Source organism: Cucumis sativus, chromosome 4 (genome assembly GCF_000004075.3).
Source record: "Cucumis sativus cultivar 9930 chromosome 4, Cucumber_9930_V3, whole genome shotgun sequence".
NCBI classification, from domain to species: Eukaryota; Viridiplantae; Streptophyta; class Magnoliopsida; order Cucurbitales; family Cucurbitaceae; genus Cucumis; species Cucumis sativus.
This window is the reverse complement of record NC_026658.2, coordinates 25942958-25960686: the sequence shown is the minus strand read 5'-3', so window position 1 is coordinate 25960686 and position 17729 is coordinate 25942958. Positions and strand designations below refer to the sequence as shown.

The following is a 17729-nucleotide window of genomic DNA, read 5'->3' as shown; positions in this document are numbered from 1 at the left end:
GTTTGTTTACTGAGTTTATGACTCGTGATGAGTTCAGCTTTTGATTTCGAAGCGGGACTGCGTCGGCTCCCCGAGTTTTGTACGCTGAGGGGATAGTTCGTCAGTCGAAATCCTTCGTGGTTTTTGGCAGAGGATTTGAAGAAGATAAAACCGACGAATTTTTCACCAATTGTACATATAAACATCATTTGCTGTGGAAGGAGAATTTCGGACATTTTTATTTTGAATTTGATAACCCAACAACAAACAAAATCTAAATTCAAACAAAACAAAAACAAATAACTCATCAAATTCGAAGACTAATCATCTTTTCAACATGAACTCATCTATATCTCTTGCAAACAAATTTGCAAATGGATTTTTATCGCCGTCCGACGAAACATATGTCACCGTTCCAAATCCGTTGTGTGTGCAGCGTTGGGATTCCGTCCCCGTCGTTTCACGTGTTCCGTTTACTCCCTTCCCGTTCATTCCGTGTCAGGTATTTATTATTTTATTTTGTAACCGTAAACTTTAACTTTTATTCATTTTTGTTTTATGATTTGTATTATTTTATTTGTGCAGGAAGGAAGTGCCGCCCGGTGATAAATTTCGTCACGAAACCTATGCTGATCTTCTTGAGATGAAATTTTGACCTTTGAGTTTTTTACTATTGGAAGATCAAAATTATATACATTAAACTTTGGCGGAATTTACTGATCGCAGCCCCCATTGGATTGGACCTTAATGGAACTTTTACCAGAAGTAAAGTGAAAAACTATAAATTGTGATAAACTTGATTAAAAGTTAAAAGAAAAATGAAGAAGAAAAGGCAAAGAAATGGACATTTACAGAAAATATGAAAATACTGAAATTAATTTACAAAACATAGTAAAATCTAATTTATAAAAAGTTTGATTGTCTACTTTTCTATAAAAAAGAAGGGGACAATTTTGTGCTGGAAATGAGCGTGATGGTTCAACAGACAAAACAGAAATAGTTAATAAAAGAAAGAAAATTAAGAGGGACCCCCTCATCTACTATACATACAAGGCGGTGCCCCCGAGATTCTTGTGACCCCATTTGGGAGCATCCTCTCAAGTGTCATTTTGAAATAAATGTTAGCCAACCAAAGGAGTTTAAATTAAAATGATTTTCTTTTTTAAATTCTATTTAATATAAACAGTCTTAAGAATATTATTTTAGGCTATTTATCACGTTAGAACATGGGACACTCACACAAATAGTAAAAATTAATTATAATAAAATTCATGTCTCTCTTTAAACTTAAAAGTCAATAATGACTTTCTAATAATCTTTCTACATTTTTCTAAATTGTAAAATGAGTAGATTTAAAAATCGATAATCTTTTAATAGCAATTTGATATCTTTTTAATTGTAAAATGAGTAGATTTAAAAATCGATAATCTTTTAATAGCAATTTGATATCCTTAATTAAAAAGATGAGATATATAACAAAATAACAAAAAAAATTATTATGATAATATGATGCATGTCAATTTAAAAGCCGATCTAGATAGTCTTCACTAATTACTTGTTATATTTATAATATATAAAAATATTATAAATTATTACTTTTTAAATATTTCTGTTTTTTTTTTTAAATACATGTACTTAGCGATTTTTTTGAAATGTTTGTGTGATGCAATTTTCCTTAATTTACTTTTCAAATTTCCTTTGTTTTTTTTATTAAAATGTGTATTTTTTAAACATTTGTGGAATTTGATTTTGAAAATTTGAAAATTTGAAAATTCACTAACGAAAAAAGGTTTTGTATTTGTATGAAAATGTTGCATACAGTGGGCGGCAACTCAATTCTCAAACCAACGCGTTTTTCGGTGAATGCCTACTCAGCTCGCCAGCTGGCATTGCCATTCCGTGTCAATTTATTTTGGAATGTTCTTTCTTTTATTAGTTTACACTCCCAATTTTCCCCACACAATAAAATCTCAATAATTAAAGAAAATAAAACCCAAATAAATTACAATTTCCCTTTCAGTAACAAAATAATAAAGACGTTTTTCTAATAATAAAAACCACTAATTGCAGTCCAGCTGTCCCTTTTGTTTCTCCAAGTGTATAACTTTAGAACTTTCAATCACTATATTTCATTTTCATTAATAAAAAAGCCTATTGATTTAATTAAGTGGGAAAGGGTTGTTCCCAATAGATTGAATCCCTTAGTAGATAGAGGTTGAAGGGGATAGAATAGGTCCGATGCCATTCCATAAGAGGTTAACTCATCGAGAATTTTTTGGTTCAAAATCTTCTTAAATCTAGGAAGTGTCAAATTTTAAATTTTAGGTGTATATTCAAGTGATGACTTCCATCATTTAGATAGGCTAGTAAGGTGAAAACTTAGATTTAGATTGGAAGTTGTCTCTTTTAAATTTATAAAATCATTAATGTTGTGATTTTATCTTATACAAAAGCTTCAATCTGTGTGCTTGGTAAAGAAACGAAGTGAAATTAGTTATTACAACTAATATTTGTTAGAAAAGGAAGTTATAGAAAATAACAAATTGCGTATTTAAATATAGTAGCTTAAAGGAGGAAACACAAAATAGATACATGGAGAACCATAAAAAAATCTCAATCAATTCATTTTTGTCCTTTAAATATGAGAAGATAAGAGATAAAGAAGGTGGTAAAAAGGTAACTTATGCATTTAATGATTAACTTTTTTACACGTGTTCCAATATTACTATTTTCAAAATACAAATAAACTCTTTTTGTTTTTTAGAATTAATCAATTACTCCTACCACTACTATGGGGTGTAACCTATGCTTCAGTGCAACATTTAAAACTCCTTAAAGATTCCTTTACGAATCGTTTGTTGATAATCTACACGATTCCAAACTTACTCACTCCAAGGTAATTCATGGGTCATTCAAGACTCTTCGAGGTACTCTCTAATTCTTCTAAACTACCACTAGGCTCATTTTATGGATCATTTGGGCTATTGTTAGGCATCTTTCTGTGCTCTTTTGAGCTTTTTGTGGTCTTTTGGCTACCTAGATAGGCTCTCACTAGGTCACACGAGCTCCTCTAAGATCCTGGTCATGGGTCATCAATTGGGACAATAATTTCCCTCGTGAATCTCAAACAATCAATTGTATTGGTCTTATATGCCCATGACTAACTATTGGTTGGACGTATTGGCCTTGGTATGCCATATCCAGCTCTCAGTGTCCTTGAATTTCCTATATCTCTAAACTATCTATCTATCCAGTAAATCTATCCCCAACAAACTTTATATTTTGGCTAATATATATACATATATAATATAATTCTTTTAGTTGAGCTATACAATCAGTATGGCAAGCAATTCACTAAAATCTACCATACATATCAAGGGATAGTTACAAATACAGCAATAAATATAGCAATTATGTTCAAAATAACTATGTATGGAGAAACATTTTAAATTTTTTACGAATAATCAAAATATGTCAAGTCTATCTCCGTAGATTATGTAGCAAATATTGATTTATTACTGATAGTCTATAGATAGATTTTTCTATATTTATTATTTTTAAAAATTGTTGTTATATATTTAATTATTATTTCTAAAATTGGGTTTAATGAACCGTCATACTATATTTATATATATGCATACAATATGTTTTTGAGTGCATAATATTTGGGTTAGATTTCGTAAACTACAACAATTAGTGTGGACTAAGCAAAGATGTCATCTATTGTTGGGTAAAATGGAAATCAAAGTCCAAGAAATTGGGCCCTAAATTGGGCCACAATTAACTATTAATCAGCACAAAATTATACTCTATTTAGTTTTCACTTTTCGATATTTGAAAATCTCTTCTTCCAAGAGCAAAATTATGGTGCAAAATACAATTTCTTTAAATAAAGTGGGGTTGGTGAATACACGTTTGATAAACGCGGGGACTCCTTTTTCCTTTCCCATCAGTCTATCTCTTTTCAACTTCAACTCCCAACACTTTTAGCTAATGGCTTTGCCTTTACGGTCTCTCCGTAGATCATCGCCGTCCATTCCCTCACTCTACTCCATCCGATGGCTTTCCGTCAATCAGTCATCCTCTTCCTCGGCTTCACCTTCCACTTCCGATGCCGATCGCCTCTGGATCTCTTCTTTTCTCAAATGGTCGTCAGGAATTTTGCTTGCTTCTGGATTAGGGTTTGTCTGTGTGTCTGCTAATTCTGCTACTCCAACATTAGCTTTCGCCGATTCAGCTGTTGTGGATAGTGCTGAAGATGCCGTTGTCGAGCACCCGCGTTCGTCTTCGTTTTTTCGGAAATTCTCTCTTCCTGAAATCTCCTCCAAGTTTCTGTTTGGAGGTAAACAAGTAATCGTTCTTCCATTTCTTATTTGTTTGTTCTTTCGTCAGTATTAGGGGAGTAGAATTGTTTATGAGAGATTGTGTGTAGTTATGTTGGGTTATTGAACTTACTGAATACGTTTTTAGATGAGTAATCGTAGTTGGAATGGATGAAAATCAAATGAAGTTACTGTTTTTGACTTTGCTCCTTTCTACTTGTCTTTGCAGAGGAGTTTCGTCGAAAGGTATTCTTCAATTACGAGAAACGGATTCGATTGTACAGTCCTCCTGAGAAGGTATATTATGCCTTTTATTCTGCTTATTATGTGCTATTTCTTTATTTAGGTTTGGGGGAAAAATTCAATTCACACCTCTAAATCTGGGAGTGTGTTAATTAACATAGTTATAGTGAAACGGTTTTTGTTAATACGAGCTGTCTGCTTCCGCTACCTAGTTAAAATAGAATTGTGCGACAATTTTTTATTGCTACTTCGGTGGGATTTTGGGATAAGTATAGTTTTAATTACCTGATTTTTGAGCTTATTTTAAATGAAAATAAGTATAAATCAATCTAAATTGATTCAAAGATTAGAGTTTATTCAACTTCATAGTTTATAAGCATAATATGATTTTTTTCCCATCATGTTTTCTTTGACAGCATTACTAACAATCGTGTGAGTTGTTATAATCTTGTAGCCAAATCCAGTAAACTAGTTGTCTTTCTTTGCAAATACTAAATCTGGATTGTAGGAAAATTTTGGTCCAAGGATCGGTTAGTTTGCTCTTAAATCTTGTTATTTAAGGATTGTTTTATTTGACATGTTTTCTTGCCATCTGATCATTTCCTGAAGGTCTATGAGTATTTTGCATCATTTCGTGCTCCAGATGGTGAATTACTCATGACACCAATGGATCTCATGCGGGCAGTGATTCCTGTCTTTCCGCCTTCAGAGTCACATCTTGTAAGAGATGGATATTTATGCGGGGAAAGAAACCCTGGGGAGCTACGTTGTGCTCCTTCTAATTTGCTCATGCTTTTTGATATAAACAATGATGGGCATGTTTCTTTTAAAGAGTAAGCCATTTTATATTTTTATGTTACTTATTTCATTTACATTGTGCTATGAGATTATATTTTCATTCCATGTCATTGCAGGCTTACACATGTTTGCCATATGACATTTAGTCTTCGTTATTATACTCAATCTTGACAATACTTTTCTTTGCTTAATAGGTACATCTTTTTAAAAACACTACTCAGCATCCCAGAATCGAGTTTTATTGTTACGTTTAAAATGTTTGACCTCAACAACGATGGGTATGTAATGTGTAACCTTGTTCAATAAATTTACTTTTAGTCTCTAGACACTAGTCTTGCAATTTTGAGCCCGGTCAAATCGTATTGTGATATAAATAATTGTAAAATATACTTGCATTTCGAATTCTCACTTCACAAGTTAAAGGCAAATAGGTAATCACTAATAAAATAACAAATGTTAACCCATTCAATAATGGGGTGGAGCCCTAAACTAACTTTAAGTGAAGTTTTCCTTGTGTGCACCATTATTCGTGGAGTTTTGTCAATGTTGTGGGATTACTTGGGGCTCCACACAATCCTAACACATTTAAGTTACACCAGCGGTTGGAAAGATAGAATGCATGCTCGGTAACTTAGGCTATTGAGATTTACATGTGGTCTGTTGTGTTAGCATTTTCTCAAGGATCTTCAATGATTCAAGCCATTTAGGGGGTGACATGCTTGATAGTTTTATTCTCATTATATTAGCATTTGAGCTTTACACTATAATCATTTTGAATATATTTTGTTTGTTTAAGCATATTTTAGCTGCATTTTGAATTCCTAGAACAGTTTAAACTACCACTAACCTCCTTGAATTTACATGTATTTCATTAAAAATGTTGCTTGTGTAACACAGTATTGCTATTGCATTTTGTAGAGAGATTGATAAGGAAGAATTCAAGAAAGTTATGGCTTTGATGCGGTCCCATAACCGACAAGGCGCTCAACATAGAAATGGACATCGTAGCAGATTAATCTTTGACGGCTGTGTGGAAAATGGAGGCCTTGTAGAATACTTCTTTGGTAAAGATGGAAACGCAGGCCTCCAACTTGAAAAATTTATCCAATTTATGAAAGATCTGCAGATTGAGGTAACCGTATGCTACCAAGCTAATTTTTTTTTATCTATGACTCAATCTAAACTAACTTGTTGCGAAAAGCAAAGATTTGTTGCGTCATTTCAAAATTGTTTGATCATGAAGCAGTTTGGAAAATGCTCACTTGCCTTCTATTTAAATCCTGAACTCCAAAATATCCATTTGTGTTGTAGATGCTGAAATTGGAGTTTGCACATTATGACTATAAATTAAGAGGAACCATATCTGCAAAGGACTTTGCATTGTCCATGGTTGCCTCAGCTGACTCATCTCGTTTACGTGAGTTGCTCGATCGAGTTAGTAGAATGGACAATAAACCACATTTTATGGACATTCGTATTTCATGGGAGGAGTTCAAGGATTTCGATACTCTACGCAGAAAATTGCAACCTTTTTCTCTAGCATTATTTAGTTACGGAAAAGTAAATGGCCTTCTGACAAAGAACGATTTTCAACGTGCTGCATCACAGGTATCATGTTTATAACCAACCTTCTTACCAAACAAAATCCATCTAACCTTTATACATTATGAATACTGAAGAACAAACGATTGATTTTGTCTTGGGGGCGGATTTTGTGTAATGTCAGGTGTGTGGCATCAATCTCTCGGACGAGGTTGTGGACATAATTTTTCATCTGTTCGATACAAATTTAGATGGTGAACTGAGTTCAGAGGAATTTGTAAGAGTGTTACATAATCGAGAGAGGGACGTTGCTCAGCCTGTGGAGGCAGGAATGATGGGGCTTTTCTCTCGCTGCTGGAGTTGCGAAATAAGCCCATGATTTTTGCAGGTTTGCTTTTCCTTTCTTACTAGTTTTTAGTTTGTGTAAAGTTTAACCACCGTATGGCCCCTACCACGTTGGATCTCATATGCTTCAAAAATGTAAATAATAGCGTAGGCGTAGGTAGTCAACTTATCTTGATTAATGTTCTTTAAAAGAAAATCTTCACAAGTGCTTCTAACTTGGATAAGCTTATATGGCAGCATTTGTGTGTATGTAGTTCATACTCTGTTGGGACTAAATCATGTCCAATATAGTTGAATATGGTTCAGTGGTAAAAAACTCTTGTGTGGATAGTAATGATAGAATACACTTAAGTTTGTTTTTTGATTGTTAAGATTCTGTTAGTTTCTTGATATCTTTAGTTACTATTGGGATTGAGATTATGTTCTCTGAGTATCTTTAAGTAAGTCTAATATTCTCTCTTAATGTAACAAAGGAAAGTACAAATGTTGTTTTTGGTTAGAGAGACTCAGACCACAAAACTTTTGATTACTAACATATAAGTTAAGTAAGCTATACTCAAGGTGCAACCTATTGAAATGGCATATTTATTAGATTTTAAATGGTTGATATGTTTTAGGAAATACAAGCACTTTCTTTCTAATATTTAAATGTGAGACATTTTTGTGAATGGCCTGTTGCTTTGTAGAACATTATGTCATTTGTAAATTGACGTTTTCACCGTTATTATATAATAATTTTAGAGCACACAAGTATAAGTGTGGCAGACAAGGCACGACAAACCAGGATCATATTCCCTTTACACAAATTACAAATATTCTTCACCTTCTTCCATAATCCGTAGTATGAACCGATCCCATATTTTACTAAACAGCTCACCTAAGCTCCCATAAATTTATATTGTTGCTTTTATATAATATATGTGTGCACAAAATATGGAGAGTAAATTAATGATTTACTTTTTAAAAAATTGGTCAAAAAAGCTTATTTGACCAGAAAAAATGAGCAGAACAAGAGGAAGGGCGAGCAAGGATCAAAAATGAAAGTATGAACAAGAACAAGAGTGAAAATAAAACATGGGAAGAAATGTTAGGCGATGCAATTAAAAGATTGAAATGCTTTGTTTAGAAAATTTGTATTTTATTTTATTATTTTTAAAATTTTAAAACTAGATCGTATGTGATTATAGTTTTTAACATATTGAGGTTGAGGATTCATGTTAAAAAAAAAAGTAATCTTACAAATTTTCATATCTAAAATGGTAAATAGAACTATTTATTACCAATTTTGAGACAGAATTTCATTTATCAAATCTAGTATCATTCTATCATTGATAGTCATTGATGTGTTAGAGTGATATAAGACTCTTTTAGTAATATATTTCAAAATTTTGCTATTTTTCAGTAATAGAATTCAAAATTTTGGTATAGTTTGTAAATATTTTAATTTATTTTGCTTAGTTTGTAAATATTTTAATTTATTTTGCTATTTTAAAAAACAAACCTTTAAAATACCTCTTTCTTTATTTAAGGTATGAAATTGAGCATGTTGGAAGGAGACTTTGTAAGGTAATTAGGGCTGGAGTACAACCAATTCCACTACATCTTTATTAGTGTATAAACAACAGTGAGTCTGTATGTCCATTTTTTCTTTTTTCCTTTTCAAGAAAGAGGTTGTTTTATTTTTTAATAAAACAGTATACTTTTCAAGAATTTGCCTTTTAAAACCTAAATTTATAACCATATTATAATTTAAGAAAATCCACACTCCATGATCTTTCATCAATCATGATATTCTATGTACTTAAATCAAAATCAACCACTTTATTAGTGTATAAACAAATATCAATGTGCCAACATAAACATAATTAAATGATAATTAACACTATTTTTCTTTCAATTCACACATTTTAAAAATATAAAACCTTTTTCGTATAATTTCGATGAAGGAAATACTTATTATTTCTTTTAATAAATAAGTTTTTAAGCATATGATTCAATTATTAATAATTTTTTTCTTTAAGGCTTTTTCTATGTAATTTAAATAGTTAGCTTTATTATTTGTGATAAATCCCAACATTAAAATATATTCAATAACTTTTTAAATTCAAATTGTATTCACAGTGTTAATATACTCTAAAGTTTTTAACCATTTTTTTGTTGAGTATATTTTATTCACTTAATATTCATCAATATTTTAAAATAAACTAAAATATTTACATGTTATAGCAAAATTTTGGATTCTTGGTAGAAGCCATATCAATATTTATTATTGATAAAATTTGAAATTTTGTTATATATTGTAAATATTTTGTAAATTTTTTTTATTTTTAACATTTTCTTCGATATAAATAAATTTAAAAATTTAAAGTATTTTCGTCGCGACATCCACCTACAAAGAACAATCTTTTGTCCCAACATTAAAATTGAATTTTTTTGAAACTAACAAGTTAGACGGTAAGTCAGAAATTAAAATAACATCTCGATGCAAAAAGAAGGACGTTAAACTAATGTGTGGCAATAAAAACAAAGAAAAATGGTAAAAAATGACCAAATAGACAAACTAATAAGGAGTTTTTATGTTTGATTGATTATGAGTATAAATAGTTTTTATTTATTTATTATAATTGAAAAATCTCGAAAAGCAAATGCCAATGTTTTTATTTAAATTAATTAGGTTGGAGATTTTGAATTCAAAATAAATAAAAAAATGTTTCCAAATATGTTGGGTGGAAGGGTGAAAGGTATGTAATTTTTATGAATAGGAAAGAAAGGAAAAAGCAGCGACATGCGCGGTAATGACAATGGGGATTGACAAGATCATTTGAAATGTTGACCTGCCATTCCCGAAACCCTAGAGGCCTATTAGAAGAAAGAATAATATTAATAATATTCCGTTTCATTTCATTTCTCCCATTATCCTACGCGCCCTTTTCTTCTCCATTTCCATCTGGCTTCCTCATCTCCTTCTTCGGTTCCTGGAATTCTCGCCTCAACGATTTCATTTCCATTCCATTCCATTCGATTCTGTTGATTTCTCTCCCTATTTTCGTCTTCAGAATCTGAATTTTCAGGTCCGGAGCAGTTAAGAGGAAGCCAGATACATGTATACAGACGTGCTTCTTTGATTTTCGTTTCTTTTGTTCGTTCATCAACTAAGATTTGTACGAGTTTTGTAATTTCGATCTTCAAGTTGGGAAGCGTATTTGATTGGGTTTTTTTTTTTTTTTTTTTCAATTTTATTACTCTAGCTTCTATTCCTGTTTCGTTTGCCTCTCTGTAGTTTGTATTCTATATTCCACGGATTTTCAATAGATGGAGTTTTGTATGATTTGAGGATTAGAAAGGAAGGAGAGTGAGGAGGGTTGGATTTGAGATTTGAATCAGCAACTTTGTCATTTCTGTGTTATTTTAATGGGGAAGCCAACGGGAAAGAAGAAGGAAAATGTTGGGGAGAAGCCTGGGAATGCTAATTCAAAGACTGCTCGGCCTTCTGACCGGAACTCGAAGGCGTTCGATGAAGACACGGCGATTTTCATAAACATGTCCCAAGAGCTTAAGGAGGAAGGCAACCGGCTATTTCAGAAGCGAGATCATGAAGGCGCCATGTTGAAATATGAGAAAGCTCTTAAGCTTTTGCCGAAAAATCATATTGATGTTGCTCATCTTCATAGCAACATGGCTGCGTGTTATATGCAATTGGGATTGGGCGAGTATCCACGGGCGATTAACGAGTGTAATTTGGCGCTGGAGGCTCATCCAAGGTACAGCAAGGCGTTGTTGAAGAGAGCAAGGTGTTACGAGGCTTTGAATCGGTTTGATTTGGCGTTGAGAGATGTCAATACTGTTTTGAGCTTGGAGCCTAACAACTTCTCTGCGTTAGAGATTTTGGATAGTGTCAAGAAGACGATGAGAGAAAAGGGTGTTGATGTTGATGAAAAAGAAATTGGTTTGGCCAGCGTAAAGCTACCTCCCGGAGCGCATTTGCGAAAGGTAGTTAGGGAGAAACTAAGGAAGAAGAAGAATAAGAAAGTTGATGAAAAGACAGATGATAAGTTGATCGTGGAGGAGAAGATTGATCAAGTGATTCAAGTTGATCAGGTTGAAGATAAGGAAGTTACAAAAAATACTATTGAGGAAGACAAATTGTTCATTGAACCGATTGAGGAAAAACCGGTCTCAAGGACAGTGAAGTTAGTATTTGGAGAAGACATAAGATGGGCACAGTTACCTACAAACTGCAGCATAAAATTGGTGAGCGAGATAGTTCGCGACAGATTTCCAAGCTTGAAGGGTGTTCTTGTGAAGTACAGAGATCAAGAGGGTGATCTGGTTACAATTACTACCACAGAGGAGTTAAGGTCGGTTGAATCATCTAGTCAATCGCAGGGTTCACTTAGACTTTACATCACAGAGGTTAGTCCTGATCAGGAACCTGCCTACAAGGAAATCGAGAGCGAGGAGAAGCATCCAGAGGCTATTGATAAAAGAAAAAATACAGTGGTGATGAATGGGGATTCCGTAAATGACAAAGAGATTGTAAGGGGAACGACCACGGTTGAGGATTGGATAGTCCAGTTTGCACGATTGTTCAAGAACCATGTTGCGGTTGATTCTGATTCATACCTGGATCTTCATGAGCTTGGAATGAAGCTGTACTCGGAAGCGATGGAGGATTCTGTAACAGGAGATAGTGCACAGGAACTTTTTGAAATTGCTGCTGATAAGTTTCAAGAAATGGCAGCTCTGGCATTCTTCAACTGGGGCAATGTTCACATGTCCAGGGCAAGGAAGCAGGTTTTCTTTCCGGAAGACTGTTCGAGAGAAACTCTACTTCTACGGATTAAGGATGCATATGAATGGGCACGAAAAGAATACAAAAAAGCCGAAATGAGATACGAAGAAGCTCTAAATGTAAAACCTGACTTCTATGAAGGTTTCCTTGCACTTGGGCAGCAGCAGTTTGAGCAGGCTAAGCTTTGCTGGTATTATGCTATTGCTAGTGGAAGCAAAATCGATTTGGAATCGAGCTTCTCCACAGAGGTCTTACAACTTTATAACAAGGCCGAGGACAGCATGGAGAAGGGCATGCTGATGTGGGAAGAAATAGAGGAACAACGCCTGAATGGACTCTCCAAAAGTGAAAAATACAGATCTGAGTTAGAAAAATTGGGATTGGAAAAACTATTCACTGAGATACCTGCTGATGAAGCTGCAGAGTTGGCTTCAAACATGAGATCACAGATATACCTTTTATGGGGCACCTTGTTGTACGAGCGTTCTGTCGTGGAATATAAGATCGAGCTACCAACCTGGGAGGAATGTTTGGAAGTGTCGGTAGAGAAGTTCGAACTTGCTGGGGCTTCCCAAACAGATATTGCAGTTATGATAAAGAATCATTGTTCCAATGAAACAGCACTGGAAGGTAAAGCACAAGCTGTCCTCCTTAGAGAATAGAGCTTCTGTTTGATGCAATGCAATATTGTTCAACTTTTCTTTTCACACAATCTTTTTCTGTTGTTAATAGAGCATCTTCTTATTTTGGGCTTGCAGGTTTCGGCTTCAAAATCGATGAGATCGTACAGGCATGGAATGAAATGTATGATGCTAAAAGATGGCAGTTTGGCGTTCCATCTTTCCGCCTCGAGCCTTTATTTCGACGTCGGGCTCCAAAACTTCACTTCACTCTCGAACATTTTTGAGAGTTGTTGTCAATCGGGGCATTCTTTATAAGCAATATTTCAGTTTTCTTTGCATCAAATTTTCTGGTGTTCTGCTTCCCATATAGACAAAAGGTAAAAGAGCATCTCATTTAGAAGCTTTCCAAATTTATTTATTTTTCACAGAAAGTTACCTTTATAGAACTTAATGTTGTTAATGCAAATCTATATTAACCACACCATGCTGAATTGTTATATGATGCAATTTGTTTATGATATGATGTAAATTGGTAGCTTTAATTATTCTCTTGATATATTTCAAGTTATCTTTCATATGGTTTCGTGGTGCTGCCCTCTTCATAGACCCTGTTGTTTATTAATTTATATACATACAATACCACAGCAGAGACGCGTTATTCATTTATCGAGAACTCGATTCTTGTAACTTCTACTATATATTTCATGTTTTCTTTGAGTTCTGGATTCGAACATTTCGATACAATTTCTTCCAATAAACTCAGCATGGCTGTTACATGTTTCATTCCTCATCTTCTAAGTTACTCATGTTGTATTCTTTCTGTGGTTGCAGATGTTTTACGCCAGACGTTATGGTTTTTCGATTTGCTGTTTACATGGTCAGAGTGTAAGTTTGTTTATAGTATTATTCATTTGCACTTTCATTCAAGAGAAGATTGGCGATTCAGCAACAAAGATATAGTTATAGAACTATTCATTATTCATCAACGATTCTATAGGGTGGAGGAAGAAACTTTAATTTTGAATTTGATTTATGAGATTGAATAGAGAGAAATTGTTGTTTGTGAAATTTCAAGAGCAGGTTGTTTATGATAGAGAGTGTCAAATTGATTGTTTTGGAATTTGAAGAGTGATTGTAATGAAATTATATAGCTACATCAAATTATTTTTTTGTTACATTCCCACGTAGAAAATTCTCTTTATGCTTTTTATTCGAACTTAGTTCCAATTATTTTGATATTTGATAAACGATTGAAAATATTTACAACTAATGTTATATACTAATGGAAGTCTATTCGTTTCTAATTATAGAATGTTTGTTATGTTTTGTAATTATTATGGTTCATTTTGCTACATTTAAAAGGTACATCCTACATTTATAAAATATAACAAAATATCAAATAGAAGTCTCTCCTAGAAGCATAGATAAAAGGCTATAAGACATTGATATCTAATAGATACACGAATGGAAGGAAGAAAGTTTGTTATATTTTATAAATATATTGTTTGGTTAACCTAAATTTCAAAACGCTCCAATTTAAAAATTAAAATCCCAAATCTTTGGCTTTTCTTCAAAGTTTGAATTAGTGATGCAAAAGAAAGTAATAAATAAATGGTGGGCCACATGTCGACGGTTAGATAAGGAGTCATTGTTACGAAGGATGCGTCGTATTACCGCTAAGTAGGCCATTTTTCCAAACATAAAATTATTTTAGTGGGCTGCACACAGATCGCGTATAAAAGGAAACCACGTGTCATGGTTTGTTGGTGGGGGCGCAACGCAAAAAGCATTTCTCTCTCTGTTAGTTTTCTTTCATACGCTACAAAATAATACTCCACAGTTCAGTTGTCTTTTTCCTCTAATCAAATTTCTCAGCCGATCCATCGTCGACTCCAAGAAACCGATCGCTGATTCTAAATGAAAATTAATTTCTCAAATCGTTCTCAATCAATGTGTGCGGATGTTCTCTCTTCTTCTTCGGCGTTGATTGATATGCTAATTACGGCTTACGGTACTGTTCTTCTTCGTGTACATTGCTGGAAATCGATCGAGGAGATCTGTAAGTACTTAATTCCATTTTATTTTACATTTAGGGTTCCGTTTTTGGAATTTATGAAATTGTTTGTTGTGTTTTACGCCTAATCTCTCTTGCTTCTTCCTTTTGTTTTTGGTGCTTGAATCCGAAGGATGCTCTCTCTTCTTTTCCGGCGTTGATCGATATGCTTACGGCTTACGGTACTGTTCTTCTTCGTCTACATTGCTGGAAATCCATGGAGGAGTTCTGTAAGTACATAATTCCATTTTATTTTACGTTTAGGGTTCCGTTTTTGGACTTTATGAAATCGTTTGTTGTGTTTTACGCCTAATCTCTCTTGCATCTCTTCCTTTTGTTTTTGGTGCTTGAATCCGAAGGTTTTGCTCTCTCTTCTTCTTCTCCGGCGTTGATCAATATGCTTACGGCTTACGGTACTCTTCTTCGTGTACATTGCCGGAAAATGCTCGAGGAGCTCTGTAACTACTAAACTCCATGTTCTTTTATATTTAGGGTTCTGTTTTTGAAATTTCTGAAATCGTTGATTGTGTTCTACGCCTAATGTCTCTTCCTTCTATTCTTTTTGTTTTTGTTGCTTGAATCTGAAGGTTTTGCTTCACTTCTTCTGTGGAATGATGCTGTCGACTTTTCAAGTGATGGATTATGACTGGCATTGTTGTCTCTAGATCAGTACAGTTGTGATGGCTCCTCTACGAGTCTCCAGCGGCGAAAACAGGTTTGCATTTGGTTTTTTCTTCCCTTGCTATTTGCTGCGTCTATTTGCGTCTTCTTGATTTGGATTGCTTTCCAAATTGAGGAATCTATGGTACTACAACCTGTGCATTTCTGAGAATGAATTATATGGCTCCTTTGCGTTTGTTTTATGGATTGTGTTATCCTTTAGTATTATTGAGTAGATTAGGGAAGTTGTTGGTTGTTCTTGTTCACTTGTTTGTCACTATTGCTTCTTGTATTTTATGCTCCGTTTGGTAATCATTTAAGTAATCAAGTGATAACTAATTGATTTTTTCGTTTTTAGTTTTAGTTTTTAGCTCATAGACATTTTGTCCACCTCTAAATTTCTATTTATATAATCTACCTTCTACCTATGTTTTCAAAAACCAACTAAAATATAGTTTTTAAAATCTGTTTTTTCGAATTTAGAATTTGGCTCATACAAGAGGATTTAGGTGCTTAATTTTTTAAAACAAAATTGTTTAGGGTTTAGGTTTACGTTCATTTAACACTGTTCATACAGACCAGGCATGTCTTTTTTTCTTTTTCCTTTTCTTTTTTTAAGAAGACATGACATGTTTTGCTGTCATTGTACATTTCGAATTACAGTCCGTGAAAGAATTTTTGTTGCATAGTTGCATGAGCATGTTTGAATTAGGTTGAATGCATTCATACATGTAATTGTTTGGCTGGAAGCTAAACTTACAATTATGCAAATGTACTACTGGATGGTTGGTTGAACTTTCTTGTACTTTAACTGGGTATAATGTTTCAAAATTTATGTAACTTTCTTGCATCCTCCTGAGTTTCTAGTTTGTTTTATCATACATCTTTTGAGAGTAATACTTAGCTATTATTAGTTGTATCTTTCCCAACCATCCTTAAAAAATTTTACACCTATTAATCCTTTTAGAATAAAGAAAAAATCTTCCCCTTCCCCCTCTCTTTGCAGTACTCCGTTAGCGGATGACACATCCATCACCATTCTAATGTTCAATGCACGGTTCAATCTTCCATCCCTGCATTTTGGTAGCTGTGCAGCTGCAGCATATAACCTCAGGTTGGTGCTTATAAAATGCGGGTTTCTTCTTGTAGCTTCTCGTCTCTTTTTAGATGGACTGAGGTGATGCCCCGTCTTCCGAGTAACTCTCTATTCACTGTAGCTTCTGTGTTTTTTAGTTTTTCTAATTTTTGTAAAGCATGAAATACTAATAATTTCTATACACTTGTTTCTTCTTCCGAAAAAGTAGAAGTAATTCATCGAGGTAAATATATACTGAAATTTGAATATGATTATGTTACAGTTAGGCGTTAAGAGCTTTCAATCTAAAATTTGTTTGGCTAATCAATATTAGAACTTAGGAGATAACTGACTGGCTCGGGTCCAAACCAAGTTTTCCAAATTTTGCTTGTTTCTAAGTTTTTCCCTATCCTCGTTTTTAGAACTTATAAAAATAAAGTTATTTTTATATTATCCAATAGATTAGTTTTATTTTATTTTATACCCTCCCAAGAAACAAGAATGCTGAATGTTGGATGTTTTAATTATACTACTTTTAAAATTTGTACTCTTTTTACAGCAGCTGCAGGAACTTACAAATTACTTGGATGTGAATAATACATATGCAACTTTTGAGCAATAGAATACTTGTTCATAGAAGCAGCCCTAAGAAGGTATATTTCTTGCGTGAATATTTCATTATTATCTTTTCACGATAAATAAAGGTTTTGCCAAACGTCCCTAATCCAATTTTTAAAAAATACAATGTATTTTAAAACTGAGAAAATTGAGATTTTAAACATCCAATTAAACATACAATGGAATGTCTAAAAGATAAAAAGATATTGTTACGTATAAAGCTATTAGCAACTGTTTCACTAAACTTTTATTAGATATTTAAGTGGCGTAAAAGATAATTTGAATTTGTAATGTAAATTTACGCCCGATCCATTTTTATGAAATTTGCTCTTGATATCTACAATATGCTTAAATAGTAAATTCATTTGTTCATTTCTTTACGAGAAGTTCTTTTGAGCTTTCTGTTGCGTATGGCTTTTTCTATACTTGAAGCAGATCGATTGTTGCTTTTCACCTCAGATAAGGTAAACATACTTTAAAATAGATTTCGTTATTTGAACCACGAAGATAGATTTATCATAAATAAGTGCACTTTTAAGTAGGACAAGGTAGACCGAAACACAGACCAACTAATCATAACTAAACAAAATCAGTTTAGACACCTTAATCCAAAATTTAGTTCCTGAATTTCGAATAGATACATTTTTTAAGTCATAAATGTCTAGTTTTCAAGTTTCAA

General features: G+C 33.3%; 3 protein-coding genes and 1 long non-coding RNA gene across 5 annotated transcripts in view; all 4 read left to right on the top strand.

Annotated features, from left to right (window-relative positions):
* LOC101218391 overlaps positions 1–227 on the top strand; it is a 1166-nt gene extending 939 nt beyond the window's left edge. Inside the window, exon 1 of the mRNA XM_004145475.3 lies at positions 1–227. This exon is cut by the window's left edge and continues 939 nt beyond it. The gene's annotated coding sequence lies outside the window, so the exon portion shown is untranslated.
* A 3649-nt stretch (positions 228–3876) lies between these two features.
* Positions 3877–7600, top strand: LOC101218154 (calcium uptake protein, mitochondrial). Its single transcript, XM_004145474.3, has 7 exons — positions 3877–4321; positions 4531–4598; positions 5154–5377; positions 5537–5620; positions 6261–6474; positions 6654–6950; positions 7069–7600. The coding sequence occupies exons 1-7, from the start codon at positions 3973–3975 to the stop codon at positions 7261–7263; spliced, it is 1431 nt and encodes a 476-aa protein (XP_004145522.1). The 5' UTR covers positions 3877–3972; the 3' UTR covers positions 7264–7600.
* A 2360-nt stretch (positions 7601–9960) lies between these two features.
* LOC101217917 (protein PHOX1) lies at positions 9961–13843 on the top strand. The gene is made up of 3 exons (XM_004145473.3): positions 9961–12651; positions 12780–13021; positions 13476–13843. The coding sequence occupies exons 1-2, from the start codon at positions 10641–10643 to the stop codon at positions 12926–12928; spliced, it is 2160 nt and encodes a 719-aa protein (XP_004145521.1). The 5' UTR covers positions 9961–10640; the 3' UTR covers positions 12929–13021; positions 13476–13843.
* Positions 13844–14394: 551 nt separating this feature from the next.
* On the top strand, positions 14395–17430 carry LOC105435324. 2 transcript variants are annotated; one of them, XR_969381.2, is made up of 6 exons: positions 14395–14703; positions 14831–14927; positions 15057–15155; positions 15285–15412; positions 16364–16471; positions 16995–17430. It is a non-coding gene; the product is annotated as an uncharacterized LOC105435324 (long non-coding RNA). The 2 variants fall into 2 exon arrangements; XR_969380.2 differs by having other exon boundaries at positions 16992–17430.
* The last annotated feature ends 299 nt before the right edge of the window (positions 17431–17729 follow it).